This window comes from Ceratosolen solmsi, unplaced genomic scaffold (assembly GCF_000503995.2).
Source record: "Ceratosolen solmsi marchali unplaced genomic scaffold, CerSol_1.0 scaffold30, whole genome shotgun sequence".
NCBI lineage: Eukaryota > Metazoa > Arthropoda > Insecta > Hymenoptera > Agaonidae > Ceratosolen > Ceratosolen solmsi.
This window is the reverse complement of record NW_011948421.1, coordinates 5579378-5601996: the sequence shown is the minus strand read 5'-3', so window position 1 is coordinate 5601996 and position 22619 is coordinate 5579378. Positions and strand designations below refer to the sequence as shown.

Here is a 22619-nt window from a genome sequence, read left to right as displayed (position 1 = left end):
TATTCTATTTAGTTTGGGTTCTCCAAAAATCTTATTACCAAAGTGGGAGGTCAGCATCACTTATTATCCTTTCGATTTTACGTTAATGCTATCGCTCTCGTTTCCATTTATACTATTATATACACTTTTATATATACTTTTTATTGATCTTTTCACTTATTAATTTTCTTTTCTTTTATTATATTCGTTTAATCACTTTCGCGTATGTATTTCTTGCTTCATTTAGCCTGAGTTTATTTTTGTTTTGTTTTATATAAATTTAGTATTTTTTTTTAATTAATGGCATTGATATATTACTTCAATTAAATTTAGTCTTTGTACTTTTTACAATAGTATGATTATTATTATACATGACTATTTATTTGGCAAACAACTGCTGCAATCTTTTATTGCAAACAAAGCTGATGCAAATTTATTATTTATCCGAATATAAAGATTTTATTATTATTTTAACAAGTTGGTTTCCAAAAGTTCCATCCTCCATCATTATTATTCAAGTTACCATTATATATACAATAATACTTTTTTTTATATATCAAATTTATTTCCATTTATAATTCAAAAATATTAATAGAAATGTTTAAATTCTACAAATTTAAAAAATTTTTGTATAACATTAATGTTATTTGTTCATATGTCTGCGTATTTTAACAATATTTTTTCTTATACTGTTTCTTTCAAAATGTACTGAATTGGTAATTAAAATACTTAGTCGAGGAAAATGTTGCGGGTATTAAAAATACATCTTACCTAACTGAAATTACAGTATATTAAATTTTATTATTAATTTATAAACTTACCTAATGATAAGTTATTAAGTTTGAACCTGAAATTATTTTTGAAAAGAATAGGTGCAAATAAATATTATTAAATAACGTTTGTATAATAAGATAAATAAAAATGTTAATAAATATAACAGAATAAAAATATTCTTTAAAATTAATAAAAATTTGAAAGTATAAAGATTTTGTAATACATTTTGAATATTATAAGAATTTGTCAGACTTGGGTGTATTGAAATGAATATGAAGAATATAAAGATAAAACATATAATTTTCCAAATTAGCTTATTTTTATAAAGTTTTTCCCAATTTTATTTCATTTTGAAAAATCATTCCCTAAGTACTCATTTACACATTAAGGATTACCGTCTATCAAATTATTATGTTTTGCAATAAACATAAAATCTCTTCCTTCTTTCATTCATTCGATTATCTGTCACATGTAATCGTATTTCATCATCCTCGCCCTCTGGTAATTAGCATCAATAGCGGAGTTGAGAAGGCGTTTTCATTTTTGTGAAAGAGAGGAGTGCGCAACCTGTATTATGCATTACTATAATAGCGAATGGCGTTGAGTAGCACGAAATTAGAGGAAGGGAAATAGTCCTGGAGGTTACGAATAGACTTGGTGAAATTTATTAGTCGTCATTGCTTATATTTGCGCCACGTTTCCTTAATACTTTCAAGTTAAATATGCACGTGTGAGTATATATGAGGTTCACTGGGACACGCTTAGACAACGAAATTAATTAGATTCTAAATGCAAGAAACGTATGGGAAACAGGAGAACAAAAGAAGAGGTTACAATCGTATTCGGTATATGCTTCATTATTTAGGAATAATATAATTCGCTGACATCAGCTTCATAATACTTGTTAATTATGTTCTATAGTTGTCATTGCTACAGTCTTTGAATGCAAATGAAATATGGCCCCATGCTTTCTTTCTGAAAGTGTATAAATGCAAATGTACTTATAGTCTTCTTCACATTTGAAATTATTTAAGTACCGATATTCATCAATAATTTTATTAATATAGTTTTAATAGAATGTTATAAATTGTCTATTGTATATGTATAATATATAAAGCACATCAAGTAATAATTGCATTTTATGCATTTTAATACAAAACACTTTTAGTGCACTTTAGATAATTTAAATTTTAAATTGTTTTAGAAAATTCAATCATTCAGAAGATAAAATTTAGTTTTATTTAAGATGAAATTTCATCAGACCTTTTGGGGGGCATGCATTATTAAATTAATTAATCAATATTATTTTATTTATTTTTCTATTAAATGAATTTATGAAGAATGTCACTATGTAATTATAATACATTTCAATGTTCTTGACCGATAAATACAATTACAATTACTGCTTTAACCAAATTTTACAAACAGATATAAATCAACTATTATTCTATAAACTGATTTTAGGAGACTGACCATACTAATATTCTAAGCGTGGGTCTAGATTTAAACGGAGCCAATCAAATCCTCGATCTTCGATTGAACCAAGACCTTATTCCTGTTGGATATAAAGAAAGATATCAGCATCAAGGGAGTTTTAAAACATACGTTCCCAATAAAGTGGTAAGTTTTCGGTTGTAAAGCATGTACATATATATATATATATATATATATATATATCGTGGAAAAAATAATGGCGAAAAAAAAATCTTGGGCAGTCATTTATCATTTTATACTTTTACACATGAAAGAATATTATTACGCTGTGAGCAGCTATACTTAATTATGAGATATTCTGAAAAAAATTATTTTATTTTTTATATTTAACTATAATCATTACCTACTTCTGAAACAGTTAATTAACAAAATTTTTCGAACTCGATTCGTATAAAAATCGTGAAAAATATTTCATTAATTATATAGATGCGCTGACTATAAATTTCACAAACTTTCTTTTATTACATTTTACCTCTTTAATACTTATATATATTCATATATATAAATTTAGTTAAGTTGCATGTAATTTTCACCAGGAAACAATGTCACATAACTAAGTACAAAGAATAGTTATAGCTGAATAATTTTTCGTATAAGTGTTTTAGTCATAATTTGAAATTTTCATATTTTCATGCAAAAAATGACATAACGCAATTATTCATTTCGAATAATACAGAAATATGTACTACTGAACAAAATATAATGCAAATGATCGTTTTAGTTTAAACTGTAGAATACGGCTTGATTATTAACTTTTGATTATAGTTTCCAAATGATGGTGGTAATTTAGTCCATTTAAATTTTGTAATTGAAATAGTCATTATTAATTTTCAATTGCTATTTTCGTAATACTTATGTACTTCATAAATTATAATTTCCTTTAACTAATCTTAGGCGTCGAATAAATTATATTAAAAAGTTGTAAAATTGACCATTAACGAATAAATTTTGTGTTAAAATTATTATTACTCATTATATTATGCATATATTCTATATATTCTTTTACATTATAAAACAAATTTATAAATTAATCGAGATAAATATTATAAAATTATTGATTTATTTGTGAATCAATAATCTTCATTCTTATTCTATTGGTAATATAAATATTCAAGTTACATTTTATAGATGCTTGATAAGTAAGTTCCTTAAAAAAATAATATTAAATTTTTACCAAGCCTTTTTTCTTATTATCGAACTAATTAAAAATATGAAAAAAAAAGAAATGTTTTATTCATAATTCCAATATCAAGTTGCTCTTGATATAAAGATGCCAAAATTAATACTTCATATTTTGCTAAACAAATTTTAAAGTTTATATACATTATTAAAAACCCAAAAGAAATGTTTAAGATTCTTTTGTACTTCTATATAATTAATAGCTATATTTCATTATTTCATAAACTTCTTGCTCTTATTTTCAGATTTAATTAAATAAAAAAATATTAATTATTTTAAACATCAGTTTTGTAGTAAAGTTAAAAATGCTGATATATTGGCCCCGATAATTCATAACTATGTTATCTACGTTTTATACACTGTATTTATAAATCTATATGAAATAATGGAAAAAAGAGTGTTTAAAGAACATTAAGCATTTATAATACTTCTTTTATTTAAGAAAAAATATGTTCAAATTATGTAATTCAGAAGAATCGCAACAATAATTAAATTATAACAACAATGATTTAAATATTTATTAGTATGAAATAGCTATACAGATATTGAAGTTTGAGAATAAATTTTTATATAGATATATAATCACACACAAGAAGAAAAGATAAAGGAAAATATAATTAATTAGAAAATAATATGTTTTAAGGCCATTCTTATTAAAAGAAGTAGCTTGAAAAAGAGAGAATAACAGGACGAGTACGAAAATGGTTATATAAATATTGTTTATCTATAGTACTATCAATTCAAAATATTACTGTAGGAGCAAACAAAAAGATATAGAAATTTATATATATTGAAACAAATATATACTCATGATGATTACAAAAAAAAATGTTACTAATATACCTGCTGCATTGACATATATGCATAATATATACATATATTTTATAAAATTTTTCAGTAATCCTCTAAATAATAACGATGATTTTATTTTTTTAATAACAATTGAATAAATATAATATTTAGAACATTAATCTATTATTCCAATACAATATCTTAAATAGTTTTTAAAATTATTTCAAAATTATAATAATGATATATAAATTTAAATAATTTTAACATTAATTGAAGAGTATAAACTTAAAAATGAATAAGACGATTATTTATATCTTTTTATTTTAAACAAATTATATGTTTGTGTTATATATATAATTATATGAATTTATAAACATATATTATTTCAAAACTATTCTTATTAAAATATATTCAAGCTCCGAGATAATTTTTTATTACCTTAAGAATGTAATATAGTATAAAGTTTTTGTTAAAAAATGATTGCAGAATAATTGAAATATTGTTATATTTAAGTTTCAATTTGTAAGTATTTAAAAATGATAATAATTACACATTTTAACAATTTTCTACGTGATTACACTAAGATCAGAGTCTTAAAATAGCTTATCAAATGTAATCTGATATAATAAGAGAAATTTATGTTCCGCAGTTTGAATTCTTTTTACTTTTATTGTTTACATATTTTTTTTATTAAATTTGTTTTTTCATTTTAATTAAAATTTTATATTTTTCTTCTCTATTAATCAAGTAAGAATATAAAATAGAAAACCGACTATTTTTATATCCTTTTTATATTTTACCGTTCTGTTTGTATCACTTATTTATAAAAATTGTATGATCGTATTAGTCAAATTACAATAATGTTTAGGGAATGAACAGTTTTTTCATTTATTAACATTCTTACTTCAATTCTCTCTCTCTGTCTGTCTCTCTCTCTCTCTCTCTCTCTCTCTCTCTCTCTCTCTCTCTCTTTCTCTCTGTAGGACGCTCTCCTCTGCCTCATAATGATATGCTGATGACGAAGCGTACAGGCGAATAACATGAGAGTAATGAACATTTCGAAAATTTCAAACCTTGAAATAACTACAAATGTATATTGTGTAATAATTATAAAGTTAGTTTAATTAATTATCCGCATTTATAGTTAAGTAACATATAGCAAAGAAGTCATGTTTGTGTATATTAAAGTATATTGAGCACTGCGGGTGCATATAATTAATACATATTTATTTGCATATATATATATTATTGCCTAAACTATGACTATGAACCCTTTATTTTAAATAAATATTGTTTTAACTATATAATAATCTATTACTTAAAATAAACTACACTTTATATAATGAAATGATTTTATTAAATACATATTTAACATTGTATTATCAATCATTTGTCATATTTATATGAAATTATATTTTTGAAAGAAACTATAAATAATTATTATCAATTTTTAGTTATAAGTTATGCCTTTCACTTATATGTAGTAACCTTATTTGAATAAAATATAATATTAATTGAATAATATCGTTTTACGTTTCAATTGAATCTTACAATGATTTATATAATTATACTTATTTAGATAATATGCTTCCATCTTCCGTATTTATTAGTTCTAATATTGTTTCTTTATTTGTATAAAATAAGTCTAATTTGTTATTTTTATATAAAATAAACTTTATATATCTTATTAATTTTTTAAACATATAATAACAGTAGTAGACTTATAAATGAAATTTTAATATTTACATAATTTATTCAATTTTATGCATCACATGTTTGATCACATTGTGCATGAAGAGTAACACTATCAATCGTTTATAATGTTTTTGTAAAATTACTTATTTCTTTTAAAAACAATTAGGCCTAATCACTAATTCAAAACATCTATGCAACATTAAAAATAATTGATTTAAAGTCATATTGAATATTTATCAATTTCATAAATGAATTTACATTATATTTCTCTTATTTTTTATGTATTTCTATTATTTTTGTTGATATCAACTTTAATTTATAAAATACATAATGAATTATTTTATTTGTGATTACGATAATTAAAGTAAATAAAGTTTATGATAATATCTTTAATATTATTTTAGATACAATTAGAAACCAAACCAGTTATGTAGGTAATCGTTTATTTTTAATTAATCATAAAATTTATCTGAGTTTATGGTATACTGAATTATAGGTTTTCATTAACGCATTATGAATGTGTTTGCAAACACTTCTTCTAATTCTACTTTAACCAAATTAAGCCAATGTCAAATAAATACATTAATGCTTTTTATGTCATTAAAGAACAAATAAAATAAAAATTTTAGTATTAAATATTTTTTAAATATGGAAATTGATAAATATTTTTAAAGAAAATACATTTTGTACTGTTTATATAATTGTATTACAAAGGATTTTTTTATAATTTGTATAATTATAATTGTCATGTTTAATAGTAACTATTAAAAAAAATATATATTTTTTTATTTAATAAAAAATAATAGTATAGAGTACTGCTTTACATTATTTTCATTATCAATTTCATTCTGTCAAAATTCAAAATTTTTACACATTGTATGAATTTTTTATTATGCAATAAATTGAATCCCTGCTCAATTAACTACATTTTTTGTTTTTTGATATTTTGTTTAATATCCGAAACAAATTTATAATTACTGTATTCTTCGAATTTTTGACATTATAAATTATTTGAAAAAAATAAAAAAGTATTTTTTGAAAATATTATATTATGATTGTGACTATTATTATAGCCGAATTTCGTCGGCTTTAAAAGTGATCAATTGATGCATCGTGTTTTATTATTCTACACTAAAATTTTTTCGTCAGAGGACAACGAAAGGCAAAGCCGATTCTTATTATTACTGTTATCATAACAAAAAATAAACGATATTTTATTAAGTCGATATCTATATTATGTATCGTAATGCATAATTATAAAGTGTTAGTGATACATCGTAGAATTAAATCGTTGTATTGGAATATAAAATAGATATAAATAAAAAATGTTATTGATTTAATTTATTCAAAATAAAAATATTTATTGTTATCGCAATAGTTTTAATTGTTGTCGTTGCCTATATTATTATTATTATTATTGTTATTATTGTCATTGTATCGTTAATTCATTAATAAGTGAATTTATTAACCACCTTTTGAATGTAGTGGCATAATGTTTTTATTTTATTTCAACTTAAAATACTTCACTACTTAAATAGATGAGAAAGGTATTTAAATATTTACGAGTTGCATTTTTTTGTTAATCATTATATTTATTGCTTAATTGCAAAATATGATATAAAAATAATAATTATATTCGCCCAATTTCCATTAGCTTACTAGATGATCTGAATTGTTACATAATTGCATGCATCTATTTGGTATCCTAGGAGCTGTGCCATTACCAGGGGAGCATACGTGACGTGCCAGGTTCGTGGGCTGCTGTGTCGACCTGTAGGGGCCTCAGGGGCATCATCTTCGACGGTGAGAGCCTTCACCACATACAACCTGAAAAGGAGTCATTGCAGTCAATGCATTACGTATATAAGCACTCCGACTTGTTGGTTAATAGTTCTTGCGGTGAGTTTCACTTATATTTGTAAGAAAAACAGATCATTTATGGCTATCTAACTTTGACGAAAATAATGGACACTTCTCAGTGTAAAGAGTTAAATACAGATAATTAAGTGTCACGGCACGCTTCTATAAATATTAAATAATTAATAATTATTAAATTCAAATATTGCAATGTATAGTAATTAAAGTAATAGTTTTATTTTCAAAATTTTATATTCAAGAGAAATTTAATTCGTTTATTTCATTGTTTAATTTATCTTTGTAGAGTGTATTATATATATATATATATATATATATATATATATATACTATATTATAAATTTTTCAATTGTGTACATACATGAGTTTTATACGTACTTGGGGAAAATTTGTTAAAGTTAAATAATAATTTTTTTTTTAATAATGTAAGTGGTATATTAACATAGATTTTGAAATATTTTATTTAAAAAAAAGACAAAATAGAGATATTGACATAATTGTTCAATATGTCACAATACATTATGACATTTATTTTCCGAATTTTTAAGGACTTAGAGCTTTGTGACAATAAATGTATTACTATTGAGCATAAAAGAATAAAAATTCTTAGATTTGAATTGAATGAAACGAATGAAATGAATGAACTTTTTTTTTACAATCTCTTTATATAATTTTTTCTATTACGTAAAATATAATACTAAGTTTAATATTTAAATAACTAAATAAATTTTTATATATTTAGATAACTTAAAATTTGTAAAATTCTATTTTTCATTTTAATCTGAAACTGATTTTATTTTCTCCACCGACAATTTTTATACAAGTTAATTAAGTTACTTAACTACAAGTTATTTAAATAATATTTTTATTACGCATTGTTTATAGAAAAATATAAATTTATGTACTTAATCAGAATATTCTAAATACAATAATAAAAAGTTGATTATGCTTCAGTATCTAAATTTTATGTAAAATTATATACATGTTAATGGTACTTGAAAAACGGAATATAAACTATTGTCGATATATATATTGATCATGATTGTATGCGGGTATTCATTATTGATTATTCTTTTTAATCATTCCGCAGTATATATTGGAATGAAATTTTATTTTACTTCTTAGAATCACTATTATATTTTTATAAATTAATTAAATTCTAATTTAAAATTTAATTAAGTAACTGAATAAATTCATAATTTGAAGAAAACCTTGAGTAGGATTGATGCATTAGTGTTATTGTCATATCTCAGTGTCCATTATGTTGACTCATTTTAAATTCATAATTCATTTTGAGATGTTATTTTTCGGTAAGTCTCATTTCTTACTTTTACCCCAAAGGATTTTCGTATAAAAAGAGTGTCATTTAAATAGGCCAATAAAATGGGACATTGGCAGAAGGTTAACGTGAGTCTAGGAAACGTCTCGTTTATGATGCCACGGCAGGTTATATAGGAAAAGCGATTTTAAAGAGATAGAATCGAGCGGATGAATCTACGTTCTCAGAAATATAAGACTGCTAAGATAAGACAAGACCCTTTCTTCGTTGAAAAGCAAGCTCTGTAATAATGCTCTTCACGAGTCTCTCGTTCCCTCGGGCTGGGATATATCAGTAGCATCGATCCTGAACTCGCAATGCACGAACAAGGCCAGTCACCAGCTTCTGCTTTTTATGTAGCAATGGCTTCTCTATGCGCGCTCAATATTATTATACCGGTTTTCTGTTTTATGGTAGCGACACCTTCGATATCAATTATTATAGCAACTACAAAGCCGACAACGACTTTCAACCGGTAGCATTAGCACTTTTTCTTGCAGGTCAGCCACTTATTTCCGATTATCGTGGCGGAAGTATTTCACGCAGAAGATTTCAATGCCTTTCTTATTTTGATAAAAATATGGTGATAGTACTAATTGAAATTTACTTTTTATATACATTTTTCCCCTCATTTTTATCCTTCTTATTATGGCATATTACTCATAGAGCTCCTCTGTAAATAATCTCAATTTATTGAATATATTTTGTACATCAATAGACAGATTAGACTAAACGCATATTTTTTTTCTACGAATTTCTTAAATTTAAAGTTTAGTTTTTTCTTTTGGAGAAGTAAAATAATTGTATATATATTCGTATACATTTACATACTCACATATATAAATGTAGATTTATTCAGTACATAAATGTATATTGTTCTATTAAATTGTGTTATTTACAGAATTCCGTTGTGAACAGTTTTGTAATAAAAATTCAGTATTATAATTTAAATTAGAATACTCACATATTTTTTTTCATTTTCCTTGTTTGGTTTTTCTTTTCAGTACTTTTTTAAGAAAATATTTATTATTTTATGTCATAAAAAACAATACACCACGACAAAAAAACAAATATGATTATACTTAGTATATACTATTATGAACCTATTCAGTATATTAATATATTAGAAAGGACAGTTTCCTTTGAGTTTGTGTAAACACAAATATCAATATTTTATAATACCAAAAAAATACTCTAAATAATTTATAATGTTTCAATTTAATTCAAGAAAAATGAAACGACTATAATAATAAAAATGTTTATAAAATCTAAATAAATATTTTAATTCTTAATTCTTAGAAAGATAATATTTACAAGTGATATTAAATACGAATATTATTAAATTATTGTATTATTTTATGAAATACTATAAAATAGGATTTACTACTTATTATTTGTTCATATACCTTAATTTTTATACTTAATAGTTAATATTTTAATTCAATTTGATGAAATGTATTGAATAGAAAAGTAAATTTTTTTATATTGGAGTCATAATACCCTTTTGCTTCGGTTGCATTCAATATGAATTAACTAAAATTTAATTTCCTTGATATTTTTTTTAAGGCTTGGACAAATAATTTGTTATTTTTCCAATAAATTTATAATTTTTGTAAAATTTAATGATGAATAAAATTATAATTCTAATAAATTTACAATTAATTTTTCCTACAATGAAATAAATAACGATAATTTATTTACTAATGTTTGGTAAATTAAATATAAATGTAATAATTATAAGAGCTTTGATATCATATTACAAATAAGTATTTTAAGAAATGCCATAATTTTAATATATTTGTATTATTTACTTTTTAAATTGTAACGAAAAAAATCTATGTTTTAAAATTGGTATTCATATTTATATATTGCAGATAAAATATTTTTTAATAAATCATTTAAAAGTTTTTATATCCTTTAGATAGCGTGTTCAGGCAATATTCCACATTTAATATACATGTTCTGCAATATTTTTAATTGATTTTATTTTATATTTAATGGCTTAATATAAAAATGAAATTAACTATTATGTACGTATTATAAGTGGCATAAAAAAATCAGTAATAAAATTTTATATAATTTGTAAAATCCAATTAAGAATTTAAAATTCTTTTATGAAAAATTTAAATGAAGACGAGAAATATGATCTCAATTTGATTTCATTACTTATAAAAAATTTTTTTTAAATAAAAAGTTATTAAAATTAAAAATTCAGAAATTCGTATCTCCCTATTAAACGAATAGTATATCTGTGTATATTTACAACCTTAATTATAATAACATTATAAAAATTTTATGATACATATTTTTAAAATTTATTGAATATGAAATGATTATTTTTACTTAATTTTTTGCTACAAACTAAATTGAGAATTTTTTTTTGATGTGTACTTTATGATAAAACATTTATATACATTAATATAAAATAGATTTAATTGCTTTTATTTATCCAATAATTATTATGTATTGTGGAATGCTTGTTATTATTAATATTAAACTTTATCGTAGGTTATGAAGGGACAATGGATCATATTGTAGAAGAATTCGAAGCGTTAAATAAAGCTCAAAAAATTACCAGAGTAAGTATAAATTTATATAAAATTATTTATATAGAAAATTATTCCAAATAAATTGCTTAGTTATAAATTGTTAGATATTCTATTAAATTTTAATGAATTGGGCTTAACGGTTTATTTAATTTAAAATATAGTAAAAAGACATTGGAGGATCGATACAAAAAAATTGTTTTCTGTATTTTACAGCATAAGAGAGCTACAGAGACGATACGAGGTCCCTACAACGCTAATAGACAATCGCGCTATGTTGAACTCGTTCTCGTTATTGATAAAAATGAGTACATGTCCTTAGAGCAAAATCTTACAAGAGTGCATCATCATTGCAAGGATATTGCGAATATTATTAACGCTGTAAGTATAGGCAGACTAATTTTCTACTATATAATTGCTATATATGAAACCGCATGTTATGTAAAGGTTCTTTTTATAAAGTCATAAGAGTTTTGTGATTAGGTAAAATTTACAAAGAATTTTAATGAATTAATGAAGTAAAATATATTCCATTTATTAAGCTTTATGTTTATTTAAATTTTTATGTACCTGATTGTTGCATATTTTCAAAAAGTATTTAACTGCATTCGATTTAATTTTCAGCTGTATACGCCGCTAAATATTTTTATCGCTTTAGTCGGAGTCGAAGTGTGGACAGACGCTGATGAAATATATCTATTAAGCAGTGGTGATAAAACATTGACTAATTTTTTGCAATATCGTAAAGAAAGATTAGTCAAATCGATTCCTAATGATAATGCACAATTACTTACGTAAGTCATAATTAATTCCCTTTCTGTTTTCTAATTATAAAGTATAAATTATCATACAGACTGTATATGATATTATAAATTGCATTCAATTCAATTAGCATCTGATAAAAAATATTACTTTTAATAATTATTAGAGCTATGTATAATTTTTGTAGTAAATTAAATTTGTGTAGTCAATTTTTTAATCTACGGAAACATTCAATAAATATTTAATTCATTTAAATCCTAGTACATTGGGTGTAAATTAGTAAATTAGTAACGAGTAAATTAGTAACGAGTAAATTAGTAAATTGAGTGAACTTTTGATTTAACACTTTTTTATTTATTTGAGTATGTATAGTATACTATTTAATGTAGCTACCTAAGAAAATATGCTAAATCCAATATTAATAGATGAATAGATTAAAAGAAAAGCTACTTAGAATATAAATTTTGTGATAAAAAATGAGGATTGAGTTTGTTTTCATGTATGCATGTGTATTTTTGCAGTTGTGGATATCCCCTCCCTCTCACCCACAAATACCTAATTTATTTAGTAATGAAATATACAAAATCTTGGAGATTAATCGAAAGTAAATTTCACTTTGCAAACCTACGATAATTGTAGATATCGTTTAAATGGTTTGGTAGCAACCAAATTTAATAAAAATAAGACTGTACATACCAACGTGTTAAGTCATTGATAATTTTCATTTATATAATTAATTAAAATAGATAATATTAATTCGTTTAGTTGTTACAACCTATAAATTGTATAGAATACACGTTAAAATCTATATTTTATTGGATTTTTAATGAATTTGCATAATTACATAACAGAAAAATGCAATTCGACGATGGAGTAGTGGGTAAAGCGTTAAAAGGACCCATTTGCACCTATGAATTTTCCGGCGGCGTATCAGTGGATCACTCGAATGTCGTTGGATTAGTTGCTGCCACTGTAGCTCATGAAATGGGACATAATTTTGGTATGGAGCATGATTCCAGCGAATGTGTGTGCCCGGAGGACAGGTAATTATTAAATATGTATTTAGATCGCTATTTTTATTGTTATTTCTAATAATCTTATGCTTTTTCAATATAATTAGCTAACAATTAATGGAACATTATTTAATTATAAAGTTTTCAAAAGTTGACTGAATTATCTGAACAGTGTGTGAAATATATAAACAGAAATTTTCAAAAATGTCATATTTATTGATATTTAATGTAAATGTACATCCAATTACAGCCGAAACAATATTTCAAAAAGCGTCTATATTAATTGCTTATTATACATTATAATCGTAAAATTATGTACTGAAAAATTTTCGAAGAAAATTGTCTTTTTAAATCATATTCAATGAATTAAACAAAAAATTGTTTTCATCTTTTTTATGAAATTAAAACCAATTGCTTACATCAAAAATATAATTATACTTATTTTATTTATAATTATATAAAAAAAATATATATGTATATACAAATTAAAAACGTAATTCTCTTTTCAAAATAGCATATAGTTCATGCTTATAAGAAAAGTTTAACAAATAGGTAATTTTAAATGTTTCATAAATGACGCATAAGTGTTATATATAAAAAATGCATCGTAATTATTGTACTGAAAAAACCAGAATGGCTGTACTCGCTGCGGTTAAATATAAAGATTTATTATACAATAAACATTACGATGACGTAATAGAGGATTTAAACGGTCAAATTCTAAGTATGTTACTAATTATGAAAGATTAGAAAAACTTTCTTCATGGAGACGTCATCATCTCTTTTACGAAGGTAACTCGGTGAATTTGCACGTATCATATCTGTTAAATAGTCAAGGTCTCATATTGCTTGAATATCTTACGCGGAATAAAGCAATAAATAAATGTTTTCAAGAGTAAAGGAAATTAAGATTAATCTCAGTAAAAAATATTGTCAGGTGTATAATGGCACCGTCAAGTGGTTCTTCGGGGCCGACACATTGGTCCTCTTGTTCCCTGGAGTATCTAGCACTAGCATTTGAGCACGGAATGGATTACTGTCTGCGCAACAAACCCAAACGTTTATTCGACAGTCCAATCTGCGGTAACGGCTTCGTCGAGCCCGGTGAGCAATGCGATTGCGGTCTCGTCGATAACTGCGACAATCCTTGTTGCAACGCCTCAATCTGCATGTTACATGGGAATGCGAGCTGTGCGACCGGCGAGTGTTGCGACCTCAGCACCTGCAAACCCAAAACGGCAGGCACCGAGTGCAGAAGCGCCGAGCAGGAGTGTGACCTGCCCGAGTACTGCACCGGTCAGAGCGAGTACTGTCCCACGGATGTATTCAAAATCGACGGAGAGACGTGCAGTATGGGCAAGGCCTATTGTTACCAGGGTAATTGCAGAACCCATAATGACCAATGCAAATTACTATGGGGTCCGACAGGATCGTCCTCGGACTCGCTCTGTTATGAAATGAACGACCAGGGAACAAAGACGGGTAACTGTGGTTACAATAGGACTGGGAACAACTACGTCAAGTGTCATGACAAGTGAGTTTTTCGAGGGCTTTCTCTTTCATATATTTCTTTCATATATGTAATTATCTTCTGAGTAATGTGTAATGACTTGCGAAGATGATAGCTGATGACACGGGAATGTTCTGATTTATTATGTGCTCATATTTGCGCTTTAGAGAATTGCGGACTTGATAACGATTATGTTTTATATGAAAGTCGATATATTACAGAGATAACAATACTTGAGATTTTATGTTTTATAAATGAAAAATGAACATATAACTACAGTATATTATCATCGCTAAATATTATATTAGATTGTTATTTCTCATATATAAGATCTTTTATAGGTATCAATCTATTTTGATGTGCGGGTTTCCCTGCATTAGTATAATTTACTAAGACGGAATTCGCTAAAATTTACGATCCCTTTCGGAGTTTATTAGATAGATTTAAAATTTTTAATTTTAATATTATATAAAGATATAGATATTATATATATATATATATATATATATATATATATAATAAATAATAAAGACATCTTATAAATGTAGATTGTAAATTGTGTTATTTATTTTAAAGGAATATTTTATGTGGCATGCTCCATTGCAAGCACTTAAATGAGAGACTCGAATTTGGTATGGAGTCGGTTGCAATTCTCAGTCACTCATTTCTCAATAGCCAAGGCAAAATTATAGCTTGCCGATCAGCCATGGTGGATTTGGGACTTAATCAAGTCGATCCTGGACTTGCTCCCGATGGCGCTCGATGTGCGCAAGGAAAGGTAACATTCAAGTTATTGTCCTTTTTTCATTTTGAGTCGGTTATTTTTAATACAATTTTCATCGAACAATTATAAGCTAATTAGTATTATATTAGTAGATAAATACGTATGTTCATCAATAATAAATTGTGTACATATTTATTTAAGAACAATTGCAAATTCTCATACAATATCTGGATAAACATACAAGAAAGTTTCATGTTTATTACTGTAATTTCTAAACTCAGAGTACTTTACATTTGTGCTTTTAATTTCTTATTCACAAGCATTGTAAAACATAAGAAAGAAAAACACCCCACGAAACGTTTCATATTATTATTGTATGGTTACTTAGATATCATTTTTTACATATTAAAAATAAATAATATTTCTTTGGTAAACGTATTATTCTTGCGTATCATAATAATAAATATTAAAATAGACAATTGAAAATTTTACCAATTTTTATAATATCATCATTTCATTACGAATGCATATATTTAGTATGTGTTATGGAATTTTCTTTTAACAAATTGCATTCTGTATAAAAATGCCTACAAAGGTTACTATCACATCCGTCGCCCCTTATAGAATCATATAAACACGTCGTATTAATTACGTGAGTTCTAATATTTCTCATACATACGGGCAAATAGCGATGAAATAATTAGGCATTCATGTTTATGACACGTTGTTCAAATAATGCTAATACGATCAATTGTTTTGTAGATGTGCGTAAATCAAAAGTGCATACCGGTTGCTGAACTTCGAACTTCTTTCTCCACTGGACGAGCCTGTCCAAACAACTGTGGTGGTAATGGCGTGTGCAATAGTTTGGGGCACTGTCATTGTAATCGAAGCTTCCAGCCGCCGGACTGTACACAACCCGGAGTCGGAGGGTCTGAGGACAGCGGACCCGCGGAAGACCCCAACGGTAATTATCCCTCCATCTCAATTACAGTGTGTCTTCTGTTTCTCCAGTCCATTCCCTCATAAAATATCAAGACTTTGAATCACTGAGGAGAAACCTTGTCACTGCCGTGCATTAATACACCGTTCGAAGCTAGCAAACTCATTGCAAAGATGCGACATTTATTTTCAAATTTCAGATTCATATGGAAATAAAAATCCGTTGAAGGGTGTTGATGGGGGGGGGGTTTAGGGAAGCCTTCGTCCTACCCTTGGCCCCTCTCAAGAGACAGCATCTTTAATTATATATCTCGTCTTTTTATCCCGCAGCTCGAAGCGAGTACATAATGAGCCTTTACATAATCTTCTTGGGCATCGTGCCGACTATCAGCCTGGTATCCTGTGGCGTCTGGTACGCGCGGAACAACGGTGGCAGCGTGAAGCAGTGGAAGAAGACGAACTCGCCCGGGCCTATGTCGACGTACGTATGCAGCGTTGATTGCTTCAAAGCGGGCCGCTCCAAGCCCGAGGCTCCTTCCTCCTCCCATTCCTCCTCGACCAAGCACCGTAGCAAGGCGCTCCTCGTGCGTTCACCGGCTCTCGAACTCGGCAAGCCACCCTTCACGATAAGCGAGCGCCTTGGCTCGCTGCCGAGGGACAAAATACGCATCGTTAAACACGACCTCGTTTCTACGACGAATCCCGAGGCGATAAGCTGCAGCAACAAGATCGAGCGCAGACGGTCGTCTTCGTCGCCGGTCCCATCCCCGTCGTCGGCGAGGCGCGCGAGCCCCTTGAGGACAGAGCTGGGCATCAGATTAAGCGAGCATATACAGCAGCTGCAGCGGACCCAGCACAAAAACTTCAAGGGGCTCGGCCTCGACACGAGTCTCAGGTTCGAGCAGTTGCGCGAGAGCCCAAGCACCTCCGCTGACGTTACCCCCCTGCCGGTAGCCCTCGCCGGCAAGCCACCCGCTCCCTTTTACGACAAAAAACCACCCCCACCGCCAACGACAGTACCGCATCACGGCCCCAAGCTTAGCCAGTGCTAGGATCATGGAGCTACTCGGAGACAAATGGTGCCATACGATTCTCCGAGGCCTCGAACAAAAAAACAAAAAAACAACAAAGACAAAAAAATACCAAAAAATATACCAAACAATCTTCACTGGCTTGTCGATTAACATACTTATTTATATTAAAGCTCACGGTATTTGGGCAGGACTGTATTAAGTTGGTTTGTTCGTGAATACTTAACTTACTAGCCAAAATTACTTATGCAATAATTCGTCCCGATCAAAAGCAAATAAATTTAATTCTAAGCCATGCTCTACTCGATTTGCTTATAATTTGGCACTTTTACGTTTTTTCTTCTTCTTCGCCTCAAAAGGACATTTTGGTGATGCTTTTCTTGCTTAAAAGTAAAAACAGAACTAATTTCTAGGTGCACATAAAGACATTGTTTACCATTTAAAAATTTATTAGACTACTTATAAAAATTATTTTCTGAAAAGAAAATATTTCACAAGTTATTAAAGTATACTTATAGTTTTAAGGATTGAATCTGTAATTAAAAAGCTCAAACTATTTATTTATCCAAATAGTTAACGATCTTTTTAACAACATATGGAGAATTAATAAATTATTGCATTTATACGTTTGATAAAAATAAATATATTTTATAATTAATTTTAATAATAAATATATTAAAATTATATAAATAATTGTAAATCAAATTAACTTTTTGCAAAATTTATATATCACAAAAGTCTCTAAATATTAAATTAAGTATGTGCAGTAACAATATAATGTACTTAAAGAGTGTAATATTAAATAATATGTAAAGTGCCACTTATATAGAAATTTATTTATATCAAAAGTATTTGAAAGCAAAAGTAAAATAAACTGGTAATAATAAGGATAATATAATTGATTAAGCTTAACTTTTATATTTAATGAATTTAAAAGTTTTATTAAACGATAAAAAAAATTATGATTGCAAAATGCAGTTAGTTACTTTGTATTTAGATTAATAATTTAATACAAAAATTTATATAATTTAAATATCGAATTTAACGTCAGAAGTTGAATATTGACTTTACATTTATACAAAATATTATAATTGTTTCATATTTAATCTGTGATTGATCGCGTAAGCAAATATATTAGGAAACCTTCCATTGTTTTAATTTAATTTCATCTAACTTTAAAAAGATTTATAATAGATGTTAAAATTATAGAAGATAAGTAAATATAGTAAAAATATTCGTACTTCATAATTGGCACTGATAAAAATTCCAGTAATCGTAAGTTTTCTCTTGGTATCAGAATGAAAATACATTGTAATATGTTTCTAATACAGTTATAGGTAAATTTTACATAATATAATTATTAGTCGAAGTTATAATGGAAAGCAAATCATAATTGTTTATAATTACAATTTAGGCTATTACTTTCATTTCATCTTGTAGATGTAATAACGTACTTACTACAAACATGTTTTTTATTTACTACTTAAAAGAATTAAATAATACCATCATATGTTTCTCGAAAATTCCTTAGTTAATTTTTCTAGTAACTGAAAATTTTTTTGGAAAAAACTAATGTCAATTTGTTTTCCCTCAAAAAATAATTATTAAATCTTCTTATATATAAATAGTCGTTTCAATTTTTAATAATATGTCACGAATATTGTATAGTCATCAATGCTAGTAATAGTATAACTAACAAGAGATTTTACAATCGTGAGATTTTAAATAATTATTTCAAACTATATTATATCTGTAATATATAAACAGTGTAATTGAAGTAATGAAAAAATTATTATTTTAGTATCTTTACTTATTATAATCACTTGAAAATGTAAGAAAAAAAAATACTCTTAGATTGAATTCATATAAGCATTTATTCAAATGATGTACTTAAACCGCCAACTATATCGTAACATTACCAAATGCGCTCAGAATCTGTGATCTGAATTAAATAATAACTTGTTAATAAAAGTATTTGTATATTTTATACAAAAAAATATATTTAGCGTAACACCTAAATGTAAAATATTTAACACTTAACATGAGAGAATACAAAAGTTGTTATAAATCTATTATACTGACATCAATATGAATAGATAAAAAGTTTAATTTTACAAATTAAATAGAAATATTTTCTTCAAATAATGTTAAAACCTAATTTAGTAGTATCAATATATTTACATACAGTGAGATTATTGAGGTATAAAATGAAGTATAAAATAATATTTAGAATTTCTATGTTAGTAAAATAGATTTTTTCAAAAATTAATAAAAATTTATAATATATATTATAGCGTTAAATGGCGAGATATTGGTCTAATTATATGTTACATTTACACATCAAAGCATAAACGAAAACTCTCGACAATAGCTGTTAAGGAAGAGTATGTTAGCATGATTAATTAATTTTAAGTGCATGCGTAGATAATTTATATAACATCAAATTGGATGAAAATGTAAATTTTATTTTATATATTTGATTTCTTTCGTAGTATTATTAAATAATTCTCAACCTTTTAAAATAATTTTCTTTTCTTCTCACATTTTAATTTTATCAAACACACACACACACACACACACACACACACACACACACATGCACGCACGCACGCACACATCTCTTCTACTATGAATAAAACATATCTTGTACTTTTTGTTTTATTTGTGCATGAATATGACATATAATATATTAAAAGTAGGTAAAATAAATATAATAACATTCGGCTGCGTCGATTGTAATGACATGATGAAAATGTTCGATTTGCGCGATAGATTTATATACGTTTGTATTAGCAACATTTTAACTGTCTAATTGTAACATGTTTTTTTTTATCCATGTATGCAATAAAAACAGAATTTCATAAGATGAATTGACCTGTAGTCTTGTTCTCTCAAACCTATGTAATCAGCTGCGTACTTCCTTTCTCCGTAGTTTGCTACTAATTTTTCTACATTCATCTAATATCCTGCACATCTTAGGATTTGTGATATTGGTTCTTTTGCACGTTAGATGTTATTCGCTTTTAACTATGCATGTTATTTGACTAAATTGCTTGTAAATTAAAATTAGAAACAACTGGTCTAAATTAATTCGATGATGCTTATTATTTCCTAGATATATTGTACCGAAAAAATTGAATTATTCAATCAACGAACATATAAAAATTAATAATTAAATAATTACTTATCTTAAATATATTACTTATATTGATTAAGGATCAGTATGGGATATACAAAATGTTCATACTCGAATTAATTTTCACTATTTTGCATGTTTTCAGAATTTTATACAACTATGAAATTAGATATACAGCTCATTAAAAGTTGAAGAAAGTGACTTATATGAAAATTGAATAAGTCTAATGTCAACAGTAAAGACACGTTGAGGGTAAAAATAAATGTGTTTTTTTTTCGTCGCTTTTAACTAAATATCGAAAAAGTAATAATCGATGAGACTAAATTCAATTGTTTAATGTAGTGGTTCCTCGTGTTGCATAGGAAGGAAATGTAATAATTGTATCAAAGTTCTAAATTAATATTGCACATTATAAAATTGGAGCATGGTACGTAATAATTTTTGTTTTCAACACTACAAATTTGATAAAGAAATAAGGCGTTATTTTTTGTTTAACACATTTGAGTTAAGTGTAAATGGAGTAACAAGGTTGGGAGGTGTAGAACAGGTATTTAGAATCTTACATTCACTCTTCCGTCTCTTCAATGTTTTTTATCACGTTGTTAGAGACAAAGGCAATATGCCCTCACTAATCCAATATGAGTGTGATTTCTCATCTGCTTCTCATTTCCTCCTACCGCTTAAAAATAAGACGAACCCATCTTCTGAAATTGCAGACTGAGCCGGGGCTTCGGCTTCGGCTTCGGCGGTCCAGTTCTGCCACATCAGCAGCAGCGGCCCCGGCTTGAACCCGTTGTCGTCCGGCCCCCGATCGTTAAGACGATCGAGCGCTCTGGTCCGGTCAGCCGCGGCACCGACAGGATCGACGGCACCGATTCGAGTATCACGGCTACCCACCAGGATCCAGCTTGTGCAAGCCTCCTCCCCAAGCCCGGCATGGACGACCGTTTCGGTGATTTCTTCGGGCAGTTCAAGGGCTTCAGCATCAGTCCCTTGGTCCAACCGGGCCCCGTTCAACCCATAGCCGAGCCCGAATCCGCGCCTCCGGCTCTCCCGCCCCCAAATGCCGGCAGCAGCGCACGGCCCCTCATCAGCAGTCCGGTACTCGCGGCCACGACCTGTACGTCCGTGGAGTTCATCGGTCCACGAGTGCCAACGCGACCGGCTCCTGAGGTGCCCATTGAGCTGGCCAAGTCATCCGGGGACAGAGCACCGACTGGAAACGCCCTTACGAGGATAGCTTCGATATTGTATTCGGGACCGACCAAAATCACCGGAGCTCAAGTCCTCGAGTCGGCTAGACTCGGTGGCACCTGCACTCTACCGCGCAACCATCGGCACAGGACACCCAAAACCATCGACCGGGAAGTCTTGCGTAACCTCGAGATTTCCGAGCCGATACCCCAGAAGGAGATCGAAATAGCTGGCATGGCGATCGCCCTAAAACCGGAGTTGAACTCCGGTCCTGAAAGGCGAGCCGCCCTGGCGCGTGCCCAATCTCTTCGAGACAACAAGGTGACGCCTCGGCCGGTAATTCACAGCTTTGGCTCAATGCGTCAGCCCCACGGGGCCCAGCGACCCACAAGCGTTCCGTCAAGCGTCAGGCCGACCTCACCACCCCCAGTACCACCCGTAAAAAGTACCGGACCTAAGTCCGATCGGTCGAGGAAGTCACGTCCCGAGGATGCCTATGACGACTGTATGAATCTCGTCGTGGACCCGAGTCTCGGTAAGATCGTCGAAGAGTCGCTCACTAGCGACAATATTTATGCTGTTATCGAGGAAGGCTTGTCAGAAAAACGCGCCACGATGCCCGCCCTCGACGGAGATGAGTACAAGGTTCCAAAGA

General features: G+C 28.1%; 1 protein-coding gene across 1 annotated transcript in view; it reads left to right on the top strand.

Moving 5' to 3' along the window:
* The window catches only part of Meltrin (disintegrin and metalloproteinase domain-containing protein meltrin), an 87424-nt gene that overhangs the window by 63777 nt on the left and 1028 nt on the right, over positions 1 to 22619 (top strand). The window contains exons 3-13 of the mRNA XM_011498922.1: positions 2218 to 2373; positions 7623 to 7812; positions 11615 to 11685; positions 11869 to 12033; positions 12277 to 12446; positions 13266 to 13457; positions 14365 to 14961; positions 15514 to 15715; positions 16424 to 16628; positions 16934 to 17648; positions 21487 to 22619. The exon at positions 21487 to 22619 is cut by the window's right edge and continues 1028 nt beyond it. Of these exons, the coding sequence (XP_011497224.1) occupies positions 2218 to 2373; positions 7623 to 7812; positions 11615 to 11685; positions 11869 to 12033; positions 12277 to 12446; positions 13266 to 13457; positions 14365 to 14961; positions 15514 to 15715; positions 16424 to 16628; positions 16934 to 17648; positions 21487 to 22619 (3796 nt within the window). The remainder of the gene's footprint in view (positions 1 to 2217; positions 2374 to 7622; positions 7813 to 11614; positions 11686 to 11868; positions 12034 to 12276; positions 12447 to 13265; positions 13458 to 14364; positions 14962 to 15513; positions 15716 to 16423; positions 16629 to 16933; positions 17649 to 21486) is intronic.